This window comes from Theobroma cacao, chromosome 5, assembly GCF_053813885.1.
Source record: "Theobroma cacao isolate CCN51 chromosome 5, ASM5381388v1, whole genome shotgun sequence".
Taxonomy (NCBI): Eukaryota; Viridiplantae; Streptophyta; class Magnoliopsida; order Malvales; family Malvaceae; genus Theobroma; species Theobroma cacao.
In genome coordinates this window covers 47,380,977-47,402,659 of record NC_142643.1, presented here as the reverse complement: position 1 = coordinate 47,402,659, position 21,683 = coordinate 47,380,977, and the positions used below count along the sequence as shown (strand labels likewise).

General features: G+C 36.8%; 6 protein-coding genes across 7 annotated transcripts; 2 read left to right on the top strand and 4 right to left on the bottom strand.

Annotated features, from left to right (window-relative positions):
- Window positions 1-193: 193 nt before the first annotated feature.
- Window positions 194-2,986, bottom strand: LOC18600611 (GDSL-like Lipase/Acylhydrolase superfamily protein). Its single transcript, XM_018120668.2, has 5 exons — window positions 2,637-2,986; window positions 1,987-2,175; window positions 1,434-1,594; window positions 738-1,002; window positions 194-631 (listed from the first exon to the last, which is right to left on the bottom strand). Exons 1-5 carry the CDS (start codon window positions 2,914-2,916, stop codon window positions 399-401), a joined length of 1,128 nt encoding a protein of 375 aa, XP_017976157.2. The 5' UTR covers window positions 2,917-2,986; the 3' UTR covers window positions 194-398.
- Window positions 2,987-5,698: 2,712 nt separating this feature from the next.
- UMAMIT25 (nodulin MtN21 /EamA-like transporter family protein) lies at window positions 5,699-8,377 on the top strand. The gene is made up of 7 exons (XM_018120824.2): window positions 5,699-5,968; window positions 6,641-6,703; window positions 6,898-7,014; window positions 7,094-7,343; window positions 7,434-7,592; window positions 7,692-7,843; window positions 7,932-8,377. The coding sequence occupies exons 1-7, from the start codon at window positions 5,793-5,795 to the stop codon at window positions 8,122-8,124; spliced, it is 1,110 nt and encodes a 369-aa protein (XP_017976313.2). The 5' UTR covers window positions 5,699-5,792; the 3' UTR covers window positions 8,125-8,377.
- A 359-nt stretch (window positions 8,378-8,736) lies between these two features.
- LOC18600609 (ADP-ribosylation factor 2-B) lies at window positions 8,737-12,660 on the top strand. The gene is made up of 7 exons (XM_007031152.3): window positions 8,737-8,997; window positions 9,642-9,803; window positions 9,907-9,977; window positions 11,579-11,698; window positions 11,979-12,097; window positions 12,221-12,302; window positions 12,391-12,660. Exons 2-7 carry the CDS (start codon window positions 9,656-9,658, stop codon window positions 12,394-12,396), a joined length of 546 nt encoding a protein of 181 aa, XP_007031214.1. The 5' UTR covers window positions 8,737-8,997; window positions 9,642-9,655; the 3' UTR covers window positions 12,397-12,660.
- Window positions 12,661-14,944: 2,284 nt separating this feature from the next.
- Window positions 14,945-15,475, bottom strand: LOC18600608 (pectinesterase inhibitor-like). Its single transcript, XM_007031151.3, has one exon. The coding sequence runs from the start codon at window positions 15,473-15,475 to the stop codon at window positions 14,945-14,947; it is 531 nt and encodes a 176-aa protein (XP_007031213.3).
- Window positions 15,476-17,857: 2,382 nt separating this feature from the next.
- On the bottom strand, window positions 17,858-18,379 carry LOC18600606 (putative invertase inhibitor). Its single transcript, XM_007031149.3, has one exon. It carries the CDS (start codon window positions 18,377-18,379, stop codon window positions 17,858-17,860), a length of 522 nt encoding a protein of 173 aa, XP_007031211.1.
- Window positions 18,380-19,528: 1,149 nt separating this feature from the next.
- On the bottom strand, window positions 19,529-21,493 carry LOC18600605 (galactinol synthase 2-like). 2 transcript variants are annotated; one of them, XM_007031148.3, is made up of 3 exons: window positions 20,997-21,493; window positions 20,243-20,563; window positions 19,529-20,140 (listed from the first exon to the last, which is right to left on the bottom strand). In XM_007031148.3, the coding sequence occupies exons 1-3, from the start codon at window positions 21,345-21,347 to the stop codon at window positions 19,766-19,768; spliced, it is 1,047 nt and encodes a 348-aa protein (XP_007031210.1). In that variant the 5' UTR covers window positions 21,348-21,493; the 3' UTR covers window positions 19,529-19,765. The 2 variants fall into 2 exon arrangements, with proteins under 2 accessions (XP_007031210.1, XP_088662379.1); XM_088806253.1 differs by lacking the exon at window positions 20,997-21,493 and adding an exon at window positions 20,729-20,747.
- Between the last annotated feature and the right edge of the window lie 190 nt (window positions 21,494-21,683).

Below are 21,683 nucleotides of genomic sequence, written 5' to 3'. Positions count from 1 at the left end.
TAGTAATAATAATTTATTGTTGTATTCCTTTTAGAAATTTCTTAACAAAAATTAAATCCCCAATTTTACAATTTTTTTTTTGAATACTAGCACTAGTTACTAAACTAATAAAACATGTATACAAATTGATTATTATTGCATTATAAAAGAAATAATTTATTTTAAATGCAGAGATTCTTTTAAAGACAAAATCTAAATGAACCCATCAAACTAGTTGAGATTTCTCAAGTAGCCAAGGACAGGAACATGTGCACGTATTGCAGTGTTCTTAGACAAAGACATCACTTGAACAAAGATGATCATGCATTTAGAAAGCATTATTACAAGAGAAAGCGAATGAAAAAAACCTCGGAGTTACATGAACTGCTTGCGCAGATATGTTGTCTACGTATGCATGATCAACTGCGGCAAAAGAAATCGAAGGTGGTGCGTGGTGAAGAATAAGCTGTGGAAAGTACTCTTGATGCTATAATGGAGTTAGCTGCTTCAGTGTAATGGATCCCATCCCAGTTTAGGAACCGAGATCCTTCATTGCAAACCTGGTAGCCAGGCTGACCGCAGGTCACTCTGATGTTGTAATTGTATGGAGGTCCTCCAGAGCCACAACATGCCATCAATGGACTTGAGAAACCTGCGTTGTTGTAAAAGACTGATCAAAACAATGATATCTTTACCACTGCTGCATGCATGTGATCAAAATTACTGATGATTCAAAAGAGTATCTCATCTTGACTTACCATATTTACTGGAGTTGGCAATGAGGTCATACTTGATGGCATATATGTCTACATAGACTATAGTAGAATCTGCCAGCTCAGACCTCAGCTCTTGGCACAAACGGCGCAGCACTTCATTGAATAATAGCGCTGCAGAATTATAACTGGAAAGACAACCATGTGGATCCAAATCTTTCTTTTGAACTAACCAAAGTTTCTGAGGGAGACAGCCCAATGGTCCTGTGTTGTGTATCCAGAACTTCCTTCCCCCCTGATTATATAACGTCTAAAAGCAACAGAAACGGAAAATTATTATCAGAAACCATTAAAATAACCTATTCATTTCCGTACGGGTAGCGAAGTAAACATGAAAACTACCTAGAGTTAAAAGGTTATAAAACATGAAAACTAAAAAAATCATATGTTCATGCTATCTAATTCCATTTAGACTTCTAAGATTTCATCATATATCATATATTTATATTAAAGGAATAATCCTGGATATGTCAACAACCAATGCAATGGCTAATATATTTTGATAGTTCGATGGCTCTTTGTAGTGTTTGAAACATTAATGTTAATTGGAAACCGTATGGAGGCAGCATAATGACAAATTGAGATTCTAAAAGGAGAAGGCAGAAGTTTCTGCAATTTTCTGTAAAGGCCTCTTATGGTGCTACCTTTCTACATATCTCTCGCTGAGATTACTGAACTCACCTTTACAGCATTCTTTATTTCCGTAATGATGGACGGAATTCTTTTGGTTACTTGCACGTATGATAAGTTTTTGTCAAACGAGTCAGCAATGTCATTTTGCCCGATATCAATGATGTAAAGTGCATTCCGGAATCCTTCCTCATTGATCAAATTTCTTGAACCTAAAAAAGGCAAGTCCAGGTACTACAATTAGCTCATTAAATAGACAACCGAGTGCATGCTACATAAAAGTTCTCCCAGTGATTAATTACAGGTAAAAATCTACAGTATGTTACCATTACACTCTAGAGACATCTGGAAAACTCTCCTACTATTCATTAAGCATACTCTTAAAGAACCATATTTCCCCCCTTCCAAGTCTAATTTCAGAGGTTAAATTACTAAACCTTGATCTATAATTTGTCATATTCTGGAGTGAAGAGTTCATGTAACATAGAACAATCCATCCGATAACTAGTTTCATCCGGCAAATGAATCACTTCACACACACCAGTCAATTTAATGTGTAATATACCATGTATGGACGAGAAAAAACAGTGAACAAGAACATTACCAGCATTGACAAGCTCAAGGGAGCGGGCCTTGAAGTGAAGAAACTGCATGACCTGAATGTTCAAAGAAAAAGGGACATATTTTGGCAGGGTAGAAGAGCCCACGACTGCAAAGTTTGCTCCATTTGTGAACTTGGACCCGCCCAAAGAGTCCAGGTACGGGCTTAGATAACTTGCATTCAAACTTTGGCCTGCATTCATGCAATCACTTTCACATGTAAACCTTGCCATCTACAAGCATATAATATGATATCTCCAACCTTGGAAACAAGACAAGATCTCTCTATTATCGTGTCAGAACACCGGATGCTGATGGGGTATTCTATATATGCTACATTCATATAATAATATTGAAAAAAATAAGCAACAAAAAGTAGACAAGCGATTAAAAATGGGGTCCCACATTTATTAAATAAATCAAAAGTGGGGCAGACAACGAGGAGAGGACTGATTGGTTGGCACCGTCAAGAAATCAGAGCTGGGGTCCCTACCAGCTGAACACTACCTGGCTTTACCTTGCTAATTATGCACCACAAGAAGTACACTAAAACTAGATATGATCAGCTGATTTCCCACCGTTTGATGAGCATACTCTTTCACTTAAAGCAAGGAAAAGTAAATAAAAAGGTGAGTGCAGAGCCGCTGTACTTACAGAGGAAGTCAATGAGGAGGCGTCCGTCAGACAATCTTCCCGTTGGTCTACGGAAAAAGGAACGGCCATTGGGAAGATTGATAGGGAAACCAAGACCAGAAGCAAGTCCACCGGTGTCTGAGTTGGAATCACCGAAGTTGAAGATGATGGGCCGGTTCTTGCATTGGGAAGCAACCGCGTGTGGAAAGGAAGGCAAGAGCAATGTGGAAAACAACAAAGAGAAGCAGAAGAAGAAGATGGGGTGATGGCAAAGTAGTGAAAGAGAAAGGGGAGAAGCCATAATGAGAGTAACAAAGCTAGCTAGAGATGAAAAGGACTTGCCACTTTTGCCTTGTTTTCCTCACTCCTCACTGTGCTTTACTTCCGCTTTTATGGCCTTGATAGGGTTAGGCTTTTGAGGCCCATTTGGGGAATTCTATGGCCCTTTTTAGATTCTATTTCTCTTTGAGCCTTCTTTTGGGTTACTATTTGGGCCTGTTAGTTTAATTAAAAATGATGTAGCTACTAGTCACCAAAACTTGACCCGGCCCGAATTCAATAATATAAATTTTTATATATTTTATTAGTCAAAATTAAATTAATATAATCAAAGTATATATATATATTTTTTTGGGAAAGAAAAAATTTATTAAACTCTAACCAAATGAGGAAAACAAATTCCCAACATATCGTTCAATAATAATTTTCTAGTAGAGAAAAGAAAAGACAGTCATTATTTACGTCAAAATCTTTATTAGCCATACGAGAAGCTACTATATTACCCTCTTTGAAAATGTGTCGTGTATTAACTTTCCAGTGCCTTTGAAAAAAATTGATGAATGGCTTGAATTTAAGTTTGAAGTGGAGCAAGGATGACCCCTAAAAGAAGTAATGACTTGCATAACTAACTTACTATCAACATGTTAATCAATTTTTCGAAAACCCAACTCCCAAGCTAAACAAAGTCCTCTATAAACACCCCATAACACAACTCAATACGCCGTGTATCTTCCAAGTCTGATGGTAAAACCATCGAGCCATTCTCCATTAAAATCACGAACCATTCCATTTGTAGTAGACAACCTCGTTGACCTGTAAATATGTATTATATTTAGATAAATTTTAAATTAAAATAAACAAGTAACACATACATTAAAAACAATTCATTATCTATAACGGATGTTACCATCTCTAAGTTGAAGCTCGTGATTGGGTTTATCACGTGGTCTGGGGACAGTGATGTTTTATGTGTCTTTGTTTAGTTCACTTGTACAAGAATACAAATCCGTGATGAAATTTCCTAATCTGGGACTCGTTAATAATTGGACAACAACAACAACAATGAGGTGGTGTTCTAATCTTCTTTTTCTTGAATTATGGTAGCAATTAATTCCTCTAGAAAAACAGAAAGAGAAATGTGATAGCAATTTGTTAACACATGGAATTTCATACATTAATGCTACGCTTGCAATTGGTATCCATTTTGGAAAATGATAGGAAAAAACCAATCATTGATTAATTACAAACCAATCTTCAAGTAATATATATTTATGTAAAATTGATTTATGTTCATTTTTTTTTTATATATTTTCCATTACAAAATAAAAAACAATAAAATTATAATATTATTCTTAGCATTAATTGTGAGTACGAGAGGCATCGAAAATTGATTATACAATTATTGGAAGAGAAACAATAATTGGAACAAATAATTCCCATTCTAATCAGTGGTATGGGTATATGTATGATATTTTTCTCAAATTGCACGTATCCTTTTTCTGTATTTGAATCAAGTACGATCTTCTTCTAAAACAATACAATCATTTCGTATCGTCCATTTCTTTCTTCATAAACATTAAATGTTTTTCCCTCCAATAATGTTTACCAAATATATATGTATAAATACATGAAAGTTGAACACGACAAGGTTTGGGATTTTCACGATACCATTGATTATGCTGTTTCAATAATTACTTCAGTTATGACCCCAAAACTTGAACACTTTTTTCGTGTAATCATAACAAAAGTTAATTTGTATTATGAATATATAAATATGATAACGGTCTCCCCACTTATTCTCTATTGGTTTTAGGTAAAATGCTCGTACCTTTTCAAAACCAACGTACCATACAGCTAAGTAAGTCATAACGTGGCGGAAATATGAAGAAACTTGGAAAAAAGGGGCAACAACTGCATATAGTGATGATTGAGAGAGATCCCACAATCAAACCCTTTTTCCATTTGTGCAAATAATAATGCATCTGGTGATATGCTGATGTAAATTTGCACAAACATGACAACGCATGAATGATTTGACAAGCATGTTGATCACCACCTTTTTCTCTTTAGAGAAAAAGAGAGGGAAAACCCTATCAGGGGAATCAGCTCTCATGCAAAACCCATCAAAACAAGAGACACTGATCATTAAATCACATTGGATTTGTATGGGAGAAAGGAAAGAAGAAGGGTGTGGAGTCTGAAGTTTGAAAGCCCAAAGATCAGATATGTCTAAAAGGAACATTTATTTTAAGGAGATTGTTGCATTCAAGACTCAAGGTATTGCATGCCCTATAATTAATGGGAGACTGTCATCCACATTGTCAGTACAGTTGCCTTTACCTACTTTAACCTGGTTAAAGATTTAATGGAGTTAGCAGAGACCATTTACTGCATATCCTTCTTCAAGAAGTTGACTTTGAAGGTGGGTGTTTTTTCCCCCAGGCATGGCTGGATGCCATGCAGATTGATGAGTTGTAACAACCACAGGCGATTGGACCCCACAAAAGGGATATCAGTGGGAGGGTCCCGGTTTTTGTTGTAGCTGACGGGGCAGAAGGCAATTTTCTTGCTTCAAGTTTCTTTGAACGTAGCCACAGCTGCCAAAGCCCCGAGACAAAAACAAAAACTGAAAGCAACTTTATTTCTCAAAGTCGTGATAACCATTTGTTGCAATGCAGTGCCCAGGTGTTGCAAGAAATCCTCAACGGTTTCTCTTCTTTCATGCAGGGATTTTCTTTCGCTTTCTGTTTGAAACTCTTGCGCCCACTATATATCTACTGGAGGGGCTTTCCATTTCACATTATAAACCATTTCTCCATCTTGCTTTCCAACGTTTTCTTTAACTCTCTAAGGAGCTATACCTAGTGCTACATCGGGCTCCAGAGAATTAAAGAAACAATGTTGGGTGATTTCGTGCCTTTCTTGGCCAATGTTCTAGTGCAACTAGGCTATGCAGGCATGAACATCACATCAAAGCTGGCCATGGAATCTGGAATGAAACCTCTTATTCTTGTTGCATACCGGCAAATCTTTGCCACCCTTGCCATCGCCCCTTTTGCCTATTTCTTAGAGCGGTAATGATTTGTTTCATCAAGAACAAGAACCCTTTTTCATGACGTTACCACCTCTTTAATTTGGCCATTTCATTTCTTGTTTTTGAGATTCTCAGGATTTCATGTGTTCATGCATAATATATATACTTTTATTCTTCACATCAGGATTAGTCAATCTTTCATTTTTTTTTTCCTTGAAATTTCTTTTCTTTATGTTAATTAGATTAACCTTTCTTGAAGACTATTTCCTCAATGAAATGGAATGGAACGAACACCAATACGGGCAGGTGTTCGTGTTTGGTTTCTAAGAAACTGCAGGAAAAGAACAAAGGAATAAGACAGGAAAAAAACAAAAGGCTCTATCTATGATGAAGCTGTAGTTTAAGTCACAAAGATAGACTCTGTTAATTGCTGAAAGGAGATGTATTTGATTTGCAACTGCTTTGGAAAAAGTTTGTTTAACTCCACGCATGGCTGCCAGGTCATTTTGTCTATTGGCCAATGTAACGTTCTAGCAAGTATCTTCAGAAGTAATTAGCATTAATTCAGAGCTTTATGAAAAAGGTTTACAATGATTAATAACAGCAGCTATGCGTGGTTGCCATGTATTTTCACCTTTACATTTTACCTTTTTTCTGCTAATTTCCTGCCTAGTTCCAGGATGCATGTTAATCTGTCACACTTTTTATGCAGGAAAACAAGACCCAAGATCACTAAGCATATTCTTTTCCAGATTTTCTTGTGTTCACTGACAGGGTATGTCTTTTGCTCGCGTTCTTTTCACTTCAAAAAAAGTTAATACAGAGCTCAAATGCTAGCCTAGCATGCACATCTTACTCTGTATCTTTAGTTCAGGTGGCCGATAATTTGCATTTATTAGGATAATTTTCTCTTTTTCTTCCTCATCATCAAAGCTGTACCAAATGGCTAACTTCAAAGTAAACATGCAGGGCAACAGCAAACCAGGTTTTTTATTTTGTGGGGCTGGAAAATTCTTCTGCAACAGTTGCATGCGCATTGAACAATGTACTCCCAGCAGCCACATTTGCCCTTGCAGCTCTTTGCAGGTACCAAATTCATTTCTGCAGTAATCTACCAAGCCAATGATGGATTCCCCTGATAATTGTTGAATTTTCTGTTTACTAGACAAGAAGCTGTGGGGATAAAGAAGGCATCTGGGCAGGCTAAGGTATTAGGTACTTTAGTATGTGTCGGTGGAGCCATGTTGCTATCATTTTACCATGGACATACCATCGGCATTGGTGATTCCAGCATTCACTGGGCATATGCTGACAAAATGACAAGTAAAAGTTCCAGCAATGGATCAAACTTCTTCCTGGGTCCATTTCTAGTGATGGCCAGTGCCGTTGCTTGGGCTGTATGGTTAATAATCCAGGTAAAATACTTGAGCCTCTCAAATTTTTTGAAGGTTCATCAAAGTTTCAAATGTTAGTTTCCATGCATCCATGGTTTCAAACGATTTCAGGGACAAACAAGCAAGAACTTCCCAGCTCCCTACACATGCACTGCACTAATGTGCTTCATGGCCAGCATCGAGTGTACAATCATAGGCATCTTCTCCGACCACAAGATTTCTGCTTGGTCATTGAGCTCCAGCATGAGGCTCATTGCAGCTCTTTATGCGGTAATAAATGTTTCACTTGGTAAAGATCATATATCAGAATTTGAGTAGTCCTGAGAGCTAGCTGATTGAGAAGAACAAAAACAAATGTTTTCATTCCAGGGAATTGTGTGTAATGCAATGACATTTTGCGTCCTCTCCTGGAGTATCCAGAAAAAGGGTCCTCTCTACGTCTCAGTGTTCAGCCCCTTGTTGCTTGTGATCGTGGCTGTTCTCAGCTGGGCCTTGCTTCGTGAGAAATTATATGTCGGAACGTGAGTACACAATCTAAACCCTTCCCCATGCAGCCCATTGTTTTCTGATATGATGAGCAACAACATTCTGACAAGCTGGTTGATTCAGTGTTGTAGGGTCTGTTCTGATTGTTGGTGGACTCTATGCCGTCCTGTGGGGGAAAGATAGGGAGATTAAACAGATGAAAAGCAACGAATTAGAGACAGCTGAAGAAGCAACAAAGGCTAGGGAGAAAGACGGGAAAGATGACTTGGAACTCCAGTTGCATCCACAGACGAAAGGAACCCCTCAAGCTGCTTAAGCAAGCAAGGAAGCAAGAAAATGGCCATGGTGAAATGCTTTTGACTTGTTAACAGAGTATGTTAGTGTAGGTGAATGGAACCCTGCTGATCATTAGCAGAGTTGTACTGGTTTCTTTCCTTAATTTCCGCATTAAGACTAAGAAAGATGTATTTTCAGAGAAGAATGATAGTATCTGAGGATGCATCATTTGTTTCAATTCAAGTGCTTATTAATGTTTAATCAAAACAATTCCTAATTACTCTTTGCTTTTATCCTTCCAATCATACAAACTTAAATACTTTGATTATTATTAAATATTATATAAAATTAAAAAATTTTGAATTCAAAATTTACAAATTTTATTTTTCAAAATTTTATAATTTTATGATTTTACTAAAAATAAAAGTCAAAAGTAAATTTATTTACTAAAAAAAACAACAAGAAAAATTTGTTTAGATATCTTAAAATATATATTTTTTAAACACTTAATATTCTTATTTTTCATATTAAAAAAATATTATGTATGTATTTTAGATTAAATATTTATATTATGAAAAATTTGAAATTGTAATATAGAATACATTTAAAAACAACCAAACCAAACTTAACTTTGGTAACGTGGCAAAGATCAGACGGCAGAAAACGAAGGTGATTGATTGGCATTTGGGATTCAGAACGGGAGAAAACGACGGCGTTAGCATCTAAGGGCTGGGGGCTGGGCAACATTAAACGCAAAACCTAACGGCGTGAAAAAGGCCCCGTCATCTGTGATCTCGGATTCCATTTGCGTAAATAAATAAATAGCATTTGCTATTTTACATTGTTGTCTTTCATTTCTTCCTCTCGTTCCTCGTTCCTGGGCAGCCTCTCAATTCCTTCAGTTCCTCAACATGTAAACTCTTTCTGCCTTCCTCTCTCTCTCTCTCTCTATCTTTTTTTCGGCATCTTCATGTTATTTTCTCATCTCTGGTTTCTGTTCTTTCAATTTCTTTTGTTTTTGTTTAGATTTGTGTGTATGAGTAAAAAGTCTTTGGGGGTTGATTTGGTTTGATGGGTATTTCATTTTTAGATCCCAGATCTAGATCTGGATCTGGGTTTTCTTAGATCTGCTTATATTTCCACTTGGATCTTGTTTTCTATGGAATATACTACTAGTATTAGATTTCGTATTGAAGCTATTGATTTGGTATGGAGTACATTCTTTCCGCCATTTCTTCTTGTTGTGTTTGATTAGGCTTATTTTTCTATCATTGATCTGCTCATTTCATTCAATTTGATATGATATGATAGTCTACCTGATTTAGATCTGGTAGTTCGGATTGCTTTACAACCTTTTCTTAAAAAAAATTTGTTCCTAATGTGTTTCATTTCTTCTATTCATGGCAATGTCATGCATCTATCTAAGATGAAAAATGGGGGTTGTCTTATGTTATTATATTTGGGATTGTATGTATGTCAAATGGTTTTGGTCCTTTTCCTATAGTATTAATTGGATAGATAAAGTTGGATTGACTGCGTCTTGTTTTTGTGTCTCAGCTAAGAAAAAAAAGATGGGGCTGTCTTTTGCTAAGTTGTTCAGTCGGCTGTTCGCCAAGAAAGAGATGCGAATTCTTATGGTGGGTCTTGATGCTGCTGGTAAGACTACCATCTTATACAAGCTCAAGCTCGGAGAGATTGTCACCACCATTCCCACTATTGGTATGTCACTTTCTTTATAAAATTTTCTGCAAGTTTTTATTTTATTGATGTATATGTTTATCACTTGATCATCAATATTGATGCTTGTTGCTACCTCATCCAGGGTTTAATGTGGAGACCGTGGAATATAAGAACATTAGCTTCACTGTTTGGGATGTTGGTGGTCAGGACAAGGTAATACAATGGGAACCTGAAAATGTTGTAAAACAAACCATAGATCGAGTCAGAATTTTACCATTACATTGTTTTCCTGAACCTTACTGCTTGATGGAAACATGATGGTTCTTCATGTTATTCAATTCTATACAATCTCAGTGGCCGTTACAACTGATGGATGCGTTTATGAACGGTTTAAATGCTAATGCTAATGCTGATGACATATTCTAACATCAGCATAGAACATAATCATTTGCTACATCTATTAAAGCCACCTTGTCTTTCAAGTTTTTCCTTTGCTTGTTTGAGGAGAGGCTATCCCAGTCGTGGCTGACAACATTAATTGTTCTCTTGCTTTATTGTATTTTCCTTGCCATGAAGCATGCTTATGGACGGTCCTGTGCTGATTATATTGTCATCCGTCAGCACATAACAAATTCATAAGCTACATGTACTGCTACCTCCTTATGTTTAAGTTTGCCTCTTAATTAAGTGAGGAAGTCTATTCATTCTGTGGCAAACATCATATGCTTATTTATGTACTTATTTATGTTTTTCTAGTCCTGTTTGGTGGTCATTTTTTTGCTTATTGATGGTCTTGTTCTGATTGGATACTCCTATATCAGCACATTACACAACCTCAAGCTAACTCAGTTTATTGAGTATATTAGTACAATGGTTTTAATTTTTTTTTCTCATGAAAAATGTTACATGTGATTCTGGGCTTTTTCCTTTTAATCAATGTATGTGGTAGGTTAACTGTTTTGCTTAAGTCCTATCTTTATTCAAATATTAAAGGTTTTAGGTTTACCCAGTGCATTATAGTTGCTGGTGATGAATTTGAGTGCTTATTGACGGTCTTGTGCTAACTAGATGTTCTCCGTTAGCACATAACATAATCATAAGCTATATTTACCAGTGCTGCCTTGTCTTTCAAGTTCTTCCTTTGGCTACTGGAGGAAGGCTATCTGCATTGTGGCATACATGTATTTGTATTGATTCTAGGGTTTTTCTTTTTAATCAGTGTATGTGGTAGGCTCATTGTTAGCTTAAGTCCTATCTTTATTCAGATATTAATGGTTTTAGGTTTACTCAGTGCATTGTAGTTGCTGGTGATGAATTTGAGTGCTTATTGACGGTCTTGTGCTAACTAGATGTTCTCCCTTAGCACATAACATAATCATAAGCTATATGTACCAGTGCTACCTTGTCTTACAAGTTTTTCCTCTGGCTATTGGAGAAAGGCTATCTGCATTGTGGCATACATGTATTTGTTTGTATCCATATTGATTATCTGTATTCATTTTCACCTTCTGCACATACTACAGTGTTTAGGAAATTGCTTTCTTTCGAATTACCTTATATGAGGTGGTGATACGTTGAACTTTGCAAATTGCGATGCGATGGCCGGCCAAATCTTTCATCAGTTTTTATTTTATTTTTAAATATACAAGTGCAACCAACATTGTGTCCTCTTTGTAGTTAAGTGATGGTGATGTTTTGTAAGAATTGCTGGTTGCTTTTTGTAGTACTTTCTTTTACCTTTATTCAAATTAAGGGTGAAATATCTGAAATTTGATAGTATGTCATGTTCTGATAGCTTATATGGGCACTTTCAGATTCGACCTTTGTGGAGACACTACTTCCAAAATACGCAAGGGCTGATCTTTGTTGTTGATAGTAATGATCGTGACCGTGTGGTTGAGGCTAGGGATGAACTTCATCGTATGCTAAATGAGGTACAAAATTGCTTTACAGTTTTTAGCTAAATGTTATTTAGCACCTTTCAGCAGTTTGAAAAGGGAATATGTTATAACTTTATCCACCTTCTTTTACCTTCTATTACATTTGGTGCCAACCTTAAATTTTCTGTTTCTCTTTTCTTCGTTGGTCAAATTTTTCTTAGTGTTTCAAAATTTTGAGTAATGAGAGCAGAGAAGGGAGGAAATTTGAGGGCAGTGGTCAAAATTTTCTTTTTAATTTGTTTTTCAATAATTATGCTGCTTCTTACATGTGTAGGATGAGCTGAGGGATGCTGTGCTGCTTGTATTTGCAAACAAGCAAGATCTGCCAAATGCTATGAATGCTGCTGAGATAACTGATAAGCTTGGTCTTCACTCCCTCCGCCAGCGCCACTGGTAGTCAAATATAACTTTTTCCCTGTTGTTTGTAATTTTGTATCTACAAAATATTAGATCACTCTTGCATTTTTTATCTACAAAGTATACGCTGATGTGATTTGGTCATTCTGCTTCTCACAGGTATATCCAAAGTACATGTGCCACATCTGGTGAAGGGTTGTATGAGGGACTGGACTGGCTCTCCAACAACATAGCTAACAAGGTAGGTTCGGACTGACATGTGGATCTATATTAGATATGCTGATGATCTGTTTGTTCTAATATCTTGCTTTCTTTCAAAAAATTTTTAGGCTTGAGGGATGGTCAAGTTTGGGTGACATCTTGGAGCAGCAATCGATAATGTCGAATTGGAATGTTTTTATATGCTATTTTGTGTTGATGGGTTTTGGTTTTTCTTGCCTTGTAAACTTGCAAGAATGTATCAGATTGTGGTTAGGATTTTTACTGTACTAGAAATGGGCATTTTGCCTTGTAGATTGATTTCAAATAATCTTTGTCCACAGAGTTAACATATTCATTGTTATCAGGTTATTGTTACATATCATGATTTTTATTTGTTCTCTGCACGTCTCAAAGGATGATCATTGGTTTATTCTTGTTCATGTTTGGATCAGGTAATTTTCTTTAACTCTATTAGGAAAAATAAAGCCGTAATTGTACCTGAAACATCATTTGCTTGCTTCACACTTGAGAATTTTTTAAATATCCAAGTTTCAAGAGTCGGTAATCTGAAAACATCATTGTTACAAACTTTGCTTGAGGTCGTCAGCTTCAATTTACGTTGCTTTTGGTTGAGTGCAAGCAAAGGAGACTCTCTGTAACTTGATTAGATGTAATTATTTTACAATGTTTGGTTTGGGAAAAATGGTTGGTAAAGTGATTTCATTGTAATATCATTGCAGTGAGAGAAGATGATATCATTCCCTTCTCTCACGGAGGGAAAGTTACATTTTTTTTTTCCCCAACTTGTCTACTCCGATCTCCTCTTCTTCTCCACCTTTTTCTTATTGCTAATTGTAGAACCCTAGCCGCTCACCAGCAAGCCCCAGTTGTTGAACTCTTTGGGAGGAGAGAGGGGTGCCATTTGAATCTGGTGATGGGAGCAAGGAAGAAGGGGAGAAAAAGAGAAGAAAAGAAAAGAAGAACAGTCCATCACCATAGAGCAACAAGCAAGGAAGAAATAAGAGAAAAAAATGAAAGAAAGAAAGTGATGGCTAATTAACTAATATTTTTATAAAATAATTAAAATTTATTTAAAATTTAACTAATTTATTAAAAATAAAATATTTAAGAAATTGAGAGAATTTGAAAGGAAAAGATGTTTGTCGTCATAGTTACTTACGAGAGAAAAAAAGTATCAAGAAGTTTGAAATTGAAAATCCATCTGTCGATAGATTACTTTTAAACTATTGACAGCTGCTGTTTATTTATCGATAAATAGTGTGATTTATCGATAAAATTTTTTATCTATCGATAGATTGATCTTTGGATAATATTTTTTATTTTTATAAGTTTAAGGTGAAAATAAATATTTAATAATTTTATATATTTTAATATTTAAATAATTAATATAAAAATATTTTGTACTTGTTTGACATGTTTTTTTTTTTCAGCTTATCTACCTTTTAAAAAGAAAAGTCAGGCCAAATATAAAAAAAGTAACCCTTTTTTAAAGAACAAAATTTTGAAAAAAAGAGGTTCAGGAAAAGTTCTTGGGAGAAGCTTTTTCTTTTCTTCTTTAAAAAATACAAGAGAATTTTTATTTTTGTTTAAAAAATATTCTCATTTATTAAAAATAATTACAATATTACCCTCTAAAAAAAACCTTTACGATAATTTTAACCAAAATTATAACTTATAAAAAAGAACTTATAAAAAGAAATTTACTAAACAACTTTAACTCAATTTTAAAAACTATTATTTTTCATAAGAGTTTCATAATAACTTTTAAGATAAAAAAAAATCAGACCAAATAGCCCTATGTTATTTTTAAATGCTATTATTTATTATTTTAATTATTTAAAATTAAAAAATCAAATTTATATTAAAAATTATAAATTTATTCAACTTATATATTTTTGATACATAAAGGTAATTTTATCAATTTATATTTTATTCTCAGCAAAATACTTACAAACCAAACACTACAATGTAATATTCTCAACAATCACTTTTTTTACAATATCACTTTCTCTTATTATACCATACCCTGTAAAGCAACATTCACATTTTCAATAATATATCAAATGCAACCTTCATGTTTTGTAATAATTATTAGGCAATTAAAGCTTTATTGGAACTTATCCCAAATATTGCCGTAGCTGTTTCCATGAGGACAAACGCCTTTATTAGCCAGCTGGAGTCTACCTTTGGCCATGGTTTCCAATAAATTAATGCCCATGGTTTTGCTATGGCACCCTGGCATTGAGAATGGGAAGACAAGTTCGTCAGCTGACTAAAACTAATCAAGAAACTAGGTTCATTTACAACTGTTGAAACTGAATGCAGAAAGTAGATCTGTTACAGAGAAAATGTATGGCTTTCATCCCCACACTGCATCCTTTGGCAATTGGAAGCACATATTGTTAGGAGACTTGTTTCCAGCTGATTCAGAATACTATTCAATTCCTTGTGCTTCTATCTTCGTGAAACGAACAACACCACTTATAAGCAAATCATTAACAACTTAATTTCTCCCTGAATATAGTTTCCAAATGGAAATCTTATGGTTGGATGTTTGGTTGTTCTATAAGCAATCCATGGAACTAAATACTTTTCTCATGATAGGAATCTAAGATGACAAAATGTCACAGCATTATTCTTTTCTTTATTGATGTAAATTTTCTAAGCTTTTGATCTAGCAATATATTGGTTCACACTTACTGAAGTCTCACATTTTGAGACCACAGCCCTGGTAAGAGCATCAATGGTTACCAAGTTTATTGCCAGCGCGGATGCACACTCTACAGCTTGATTGCTCGATTGGACCAATTCAGTGATGTTCCTGTAGTCTCCCCCCTCCGAACGATGATAAGCTTTGTCAAGATTGTCTTCCATCAACTGATAGAGTTCCACACAACTGTTGAACCCCTTCTTCAATGCTGGGTCAGTGGTGTTGTCATGGAATTCTACAAAAACTTGGCTGTTGTTTGCAGCTTGTTCAATTGTCAGGTTGATAGATACCAGTGACAGCTCAGGGAGGTCGGCAGAACTAGTTCGCGGATCTCCTCTGAGAATACTCGCACACAATATCGGGTTGTAAGTTTTAGAGCAGATGGCTACCAGAGTCTCATTGGGAACACTTGAAGAGGGATGGATAACAGAAAAAGCTACCAACAAGGTTAAAGCCAGAAGTCTTGGGGTATATGAAGCCATTAAAGCTTCTTCAGCAATCAGCTTATGCCCTCTAAGAGATGATGGAGGAGTTGCAGAAGAGATTGTTGACTATATATATTGAGTCTGTGTAAAGCAGTAATAATGGCAACAGCGAATAAGGTGAGTGCCATTTATTATTAGTTAAGAGATAATGTGGCCTGCTGTGAAAGGGAATGCAATACAGTCAGACATTACTTCCTTACCTTAAAAGGCATCAAGTACCATAAAGATATACTTTTTATTAGTAATAACATTCTCTCCATCTGTTTCAGGAATTGGTATGGAAAACTTAACATAGTTTGCCAATTGATGGGTCCAAGAATAAAGTGAGTTGGACTTGTTCAAGATACCATATACTGGTTGGTCCTTATTTTGGCTGTGTTTTTTGTAAGCCAGGTTTGTAACTGACTGCTGTCTCAAGTCAGATTCTTTTGTAAATTACAGGGACTCCCTGCCTTGATGAATGAAAATCCTTACTTATTCAAAAAAAAAAAAACCATTTTGAGAACAATGATTATCACAACCTTCTCATTGCAGGTATATTGTAAAGTAGATTTATTATCACTTTGAACTTGCTTTATTTTTTAGGCTGAAAATTGAAAACTAATAATAACAACAACACATGGAACAGACATCCGAGTATTTGACTCATTGATTGGTGTATAATCCCGTTACTTAAAGAGTAAGATTCAAATCTCCCTCCCCAATTATAGAAAAAAAAAAAGACAATACATGGAACAGGAACCCCCTTGTTCATAGAACATCAGCAAACCAAATTCAACCATGCAGATGTCATCCACAGTTGAAACCACTTCAAAAGCAAACTGCTTGATTTTAATAATAGTAAATTGTTATTGCAAAGAAGTTAGATAAAAAAACAAGAGATCTTAGCCAGTACAAGTTGTTTCTGATGGGAGAAGCAAACTGGAAAATTATTCACATTCCCACTGTGAAACTTTTCTTCAAAATTATTCACACTCCTATTGTGTCTAAACAAATTCATAAAGGCCAAAATGAACCTCCGCTAAGCTGATCGAGAAACAAATTGATTGACATAAATTGCAGTCTGGATGGTGAGAAGCATATCGACAGTAATGGCACCAGTTGGTGAGTCTGAAGGGAGCCCGTTCTCACAATTGTAAGCCAGTGTTGTCAATCCACCCACATCAGTGATCTTCTTGAACTGCTTCTTGCGTGACAACTCCTGATCAGCTTCGAGCTTGTCTTTCATGTCCTGGTAAATTTCCACACATTTTCCATAAGAACTTTTCAAACCAGGGTCAGTAGAATTATCACGAAACTTCGAGAAAGTATCGAAAGTTTTACTAGCTCGTTTCATTGCTAGCTCTATAGATATTGCTGAAAGTAAAGGCAGGTCTGCTGATTTCGTGCGTGGATCACTTTCTAATATTTCCACGCAGATTTCCTGGTTCTGGGTGTCGGAGCAAATGGTGGCCAGCACATCTTCAGTGACCCCATAGGAATGACAGATGAACAAAGATGCTACCAACAGGAGCAAAGCTGCAGAGAGAAGATGGTTACCAGAGGCCATTTTTTGGTTTTGTTTTCGGGTAGAGATGGCCAAGAGAGAGCTTGAAGAATACTTATAAAGCTCTAATTTGCCAGTAGAATCAGATTTGGAGAATCAGGAACACTGATTTTTCTGTAACAGTTTTCCTAATAAGGATGAAACTTTTTCCTTATCACGTAGTCAAAATCTCAGGCCACAGCCTTGTTTTCCTTTCAAATTTAAATCCAGGGCGGTTAGTTCCAACAATCAAGGAAATCTTTATTGTTTCCAAATTCAAAAGGTCACCCTACTTTTCAAAACTAGTCAAAAACAAAAGGACTGAAACAGCTTTGGGTCATCACTAAAGGTTCATGAACCGTAGTCCATAGTTATTTCCACAGGCTGAGATTCATTGTCTTCTGGTTCTGCTTGTATGGTATATTGCCAAGGCATTAAGAAACAGTTCTTCAGCTAATTCAAAAAACATGGGGAAGGATTCAAGCCCTGGTACCTTGCGTTTCTTATCTTATCCTGGTGGACAGTGCTCTACAAAATCCGAAACCGAAACCTGTCAAGGAATTCCCATAATCCATAGAATGCAAGACGTTTTATCAATCATATACCAATCCTCATAGTTCATAACTGTGTAGTCGATTCTGATGCAACTGCACAACTTAATTTCTGTTGTTTTATGAAAGATGGATGCCTTAAAACTATATTTAATAAATTACCAGCAGCAGAAGATTACATCAAGGCTAAATTTCTGTTACATTGTTGCAGCAATTATTTTTTTTCATCCACCCCATCCGAATGCCCCCAGAAAACCTCAAACTTCCTCAAGGAAGGGAAGGAGATACCAGCGAATCACATGGTCATTGGCGGGCAATATAGATGTTGACATAGTCGGAGGTCTCACTGGTCAAGATCATTGTCTCGCTAATCTCCATGCTTGCATTATTTTTTAATGGAATCCCGTTCTCACACTGGTAAGCAAGCTTTGTAGTCTCAGCCAGTTGGCTAATATCCTTGTACCGTTTTGCCATAGACAACTGGTATGCCTCTTCAACTTTGCTTATCATCTCCTCATAAATTCCCACACATTTGTTTAATGGATCCTTCATCGAGGGATCAGTGGCATTGTCATGGAGCTGCATGAAACTGAGATGATTCTCCTTCGCCTGCTTCTCTGTTAGTTGAATTGAGATTACCGAGAGTAGAGGAAGATCAGCAGAGCTGGTCCGGGGATCACTCATCAAAAGATTCTCACAGAATTCTTGGTTTTCTGTTGGGAAGCATATGGTCATCAGAGTCTCTTGCTCGACCCCTGAAGAGCAAGATATCAAGTTGAGAGCCAGGAGAGCAACAGAAATTACTGCAATTCCTACAGACCCCATTATATGAAATTTGACACAAATTTGCTGAAGGCCTGAACCTTGTGAGAACTTATATAAAAGCACAGATCATGTGGAAAAGGATGCATCTGCTCAAATTTGGAAGGTTAGAGTTTTATTTGGTTACTAAAGATTCTCAATAAAATAATCATTCTAATTCACACGTTTAGATACTAATGCACCAAGAAACAAATGCTAAAAGGCAATTGACAACCCACAGGATGAGAAGCCTGCCCATACTATAAATGCAAGTTGCAAACCAAAAGCTTTTGAGATAAGCATTTAGAGAGAAAAAAAAAAGAAAATGGCATGTGTGCTCCAGCTGGAAGCAAGCTTCTTCACATTTAACAAAAGGGGCATTCAGATAAAATTGTTTTGTTTACTTGGATTCAGCTTCTTCCATTTCTTTCCTTCAGAGCTTCAGATTCAATCTCAGGCTCACTTTTCTAGTACCAGCAGAATGAAAACTTCTAAGAACTGTCCCAAAAGTCATATGGGACAGTGATTCTGACTTATTTGGCCTAATTTATTACTGCAACTCTGCCCCACATTTTGCAGGCAGAAACATTGACTATATCAACATCCAAGACTTTGATGACTTCATTTATCCACAAGCAAGTTGGCTACAAGCAAAGTTTTTCTTTTTCCATGTTCGTAAAATGTAGAAAAAATCAAACAGATGCATCAAATAGGCCATGGTCTGTAAAAAATTTATTGCCGTGGGCATCCTGGCATTGAGAATGGGAAGACAAAGGTTGTCAGCTGACTAAAACCAATCAAGAAACTAGGTTAATTTAGAACAGTCGGTACTGATATAAAAGGAAAATCTGTTACTGAGCCAGTTTCATGTGTCAATAGATTAAATCAAAGGTTTCTCTATTATTGACGACTGTTTCCAGGTTTTCTCTCGTTATCTTTGAGGTTCAATCAATGGTTGGATCCTACATAGGAGATAACCCTCTCCCGGGGAATGGTAAACTAGAAAGCTAGCTCAGCATTTCCGGATTGTGACTTCGTTATTGTCTGCTGCAAAAATGGCATCTGATTGATATATATCAGGACTCCCATACTTGAGATTTCTTCCATTTTCTGATTAATCAAATTCTTTGAATATTGCACAATAAAATTGGAAAATATGGCCCCCATAGAAAGTAGAGAAATATTCCTTTTATATTAAATTCAATACAGTTTACAAAGCACCACTAGAAAAAATGGAAGCCAAGGCCACGAGGTAATATTCCTCAGGTTCCTGATAAAATATGTCCCATGTAAAAAAGGAAGGACAGGAAAACAACCATTAAAGAGAAACCTTTTTAAGAACACATTTACACCCCTACACAACCTTAGTTAATAGCAATCTATATCGCCACCACCGGACGCCACAAACTTCTAAGCAGCGGATGGGGCGTTAATGTAGTGATCAACAACACCAGCCTCTGACAAAGCTGCCAAAAATGGTTGCAGGCCTGTTCGCTCATCCCGGTCAACTTCTGCTTCGCCAGAAGCCACGAAATTTTTGTAGTCAAGTGACTCATCATTGTAAATGTCCCACCATTTTGACACCAGCATCTTGATGTCTTCCCTGTCCATGTTTTCTTCTTTGCCAGTAAACCTCCACGGCTTGGAGCCAGCAGCACAGTAGTGAGCAACCTTTACTTTTTCTAGCTCAATATTCTCTGGGTGGCGCCACAGCATGGCCATGACCAGGTTGTAAACTGGAGGGATGGGCTTGTAAATGTCCCTAAAGAACATGTTCAGATAGTCCTGCAGAAAGTATAACACAAGACATATATAAGAAGTCAGGATTTGAGAACAGGGAATTTAGTATCAAAGGACAAAAAATCCAGTGCGGAAATTAATTCTTACCTGCTCAGCAAAAGGGGTAGGAGGGGTAACTTTGAGAGTTCTCAAGAGCTCATCATAGACACGAAGGCTGGGTTCGTACACAAACATTCCGGCGTTGAAGTAGAGAGGGGGTTTAGGACCCAGCTGAGAAGGCCACTGGACCTTGTCAGGGCACTGCTGGCAGTAGCCAATCTTGTACTGCGGGGTGTGGCTCCAGGTTTTCTCACAGAAGCAATCCATCACAGCATAAAAGGAACCATCTTCCATGTCAAACAAGTGGTCTATGTTCTCAAACACTTGGATATCTCCGTCCAAGTATATCATCTTGCAATACTCCACAAACTGCAAAAATTTGAAGGATATAAGTAAGAAAAATACCCAATTTGAAGGAGGAACAGACCTTGATCCTACAAAAATTTACATAACATATCGTGTTTGATCTTAATCACATCCTTACTTAAAATTTTGATTTATACCAAAACATAAGGACCGGCAAAAACTCTTAACTGGGCATGTAGAATCAACTGAAAATCCTTTTTTTTCAATACTAGTTTGGAAAACTGAACATTTTATGAAAACAAGGAAAGATTTGTCATGTTCTAGCCAGGAAAATCCAAAACATTTTGAACCACGCCAAACAATCTTTTAACTGAAGTTACAAACTAACCCTATATCTCGTCTTAACACGTGGCACAACCCCCCTATCTTGTCCACATATCCGATACAAGGACAAAACCCGACAGAAAACTAAGTGTAACGCATGCAAGAAACATACCTCCCAGATACGTAATTTGGAATAGTTGATAACGTAGTAGGCCATGGCGAACTGGGTCTGGTTCTCAGGAGGGTACACAGGCTCAATCTCCTTGACTATGCACCCCTGATCCACCAGAATCTTCCTGTGATCTTCGGGCACGTCGGGCAAGATCGCCACCAGAAGTGGGTACTGGCTCTTAACTTTCCTCAGCCCCTTGGCTAACCCCACCACGCCCTTCACGTAGTCCCCGTTCCCTGCCAGGAACGTAACGTAAGCCCTTCTGGGAAGGCTTGCAGCCTTGGCGAGAGCCGTTGCCTTGGTGGCGGCTGGGACAGCAGCAGCTTTGGTACCGGTGATATTAGGTGCCATGTTGTGATGAAATAGAGAAATAAAGGGTCCGAGAGTGCTTGTGTTTTAAGTGGTTTAAGGTGTTAAAAAGAGTGTTTTGTCGGAAGGAAGAACTGTAACTTGTTGTCAGAGAAACTTGTTTGCCTTGAGTGAGGTTCAATGGAGGTGGGAAGGGGGTGTTTATATAGAAATTGGGATGGCAAATGAGTCTCTTTCTCAAAGTCCACGTACATTGATTTGATTAACCACACACAGTGCTCAGCTCTTGGTTTGAGAAATATTTTAATGTTAAGGAATAGTGAGAGTTTTGTGGAATTGGCCGGTGCACGAAAGCGGTAGGAAACAGCAGCTACCCTT

Bases quoted from the DNA above. Each gene is read 5' to 3' on its own strand.
- LOC18600611 (XM_018120668.2), bottom strand. From the start codon at position 2,916: ATGGCTTCTCCCCTTTCTCTTTCACTACTTTGCCATCACCCCATCTTC. The intron at 2,176-2,636 runs GTAAGTACAGCG...GCATGAATGCAG, and splicing joins CCTCCTCATTGACTTCCTCT to GCCAAAGTTTGAATGCAAGT. The intron at 1,003-1,433 runs GTGAGTTCAGTA...TGTTGCTTTTAG, and splicing joins AAATAAAGAATGCTGTAAAG to ACGTTATATAATCAGGGGGG.
- UMAMIT25 (XM_018120824.2), top strand. From the start codon at position 5,793: ATGTTGGGTGATTTCGTGCCTTTCTTGGCCAATGTTCTAGTGCAACTA. The intron at 6,704-6,897 runs GTATGTCTTTTG...GTAAACATGCAG, and splicing joins TTCTTGTGTTCACTGACAGG to GGCAACAGCAAACCAGGTTT. The intron at 7,844-7,931 runs GTGAGTACACAA...TGGTTGATTCAG, and splicing joins GAGAAATTATATGTCGGAAC to TGTTGTAGGGTCTGTTCTGA.
- LOC18600609 (XM_007031152.3), top strand. From the start codon at position 9,656: ATGGGGCTGTCTTTTGCTAAGTTGTTCAGTCGGCTGTTCGCCAAGAAA. The intron at 9,804-9,906 runs GTATGTCACTTT...TACCTCATCCAG, and splicing joins CACCACCATTCCCACTATTG to GGTTTAATGTGGAGACCGTG. The intron at 9,978-11,578 runs GTAATACAATGG...GGGCACTTTCAG, and splicing joins ATGTTGGTGGTCAGGACAAG to ATTCGACCTTTGTGGAGACA.
- LOC18600608 (XM_007031151.3), bottom strand. From the start codon at position 15,475: ATGGCTTCATATACCCCAAGACTTCTGGCTTTAACCTTGTTGGTAGCT.
- LOC18600606 (XM_007031149.3), bottom strand. From the start codon at position 18,379: ATGGGGTCTGTAGGAATTGCAGTAATTTCTGTTGCTCTCCTGGCTCTC.
- LOC18600605 (XM_007031148.3), bottom strand. From the start codon at position 21,347: ATGGCACCTAATATCACCGGTACCAAAGCTGCTGCTGTCCCAGCCGCC. The intron at 20,564-20,996 runs GTATGTTTCTTG...AAATTTTTGCAG, and splicing joins CCAAATTACGTATCTGGGAG to TTTGTGGAGTATTGCAAGAT. The intron at 20,141-20,242 runs GTAAGAATTAAT...TACTTTCTGCAG, and splicing joins CTACCCCTTTTGCTGAGCAG to GACTATCTGAACATGTTCTT.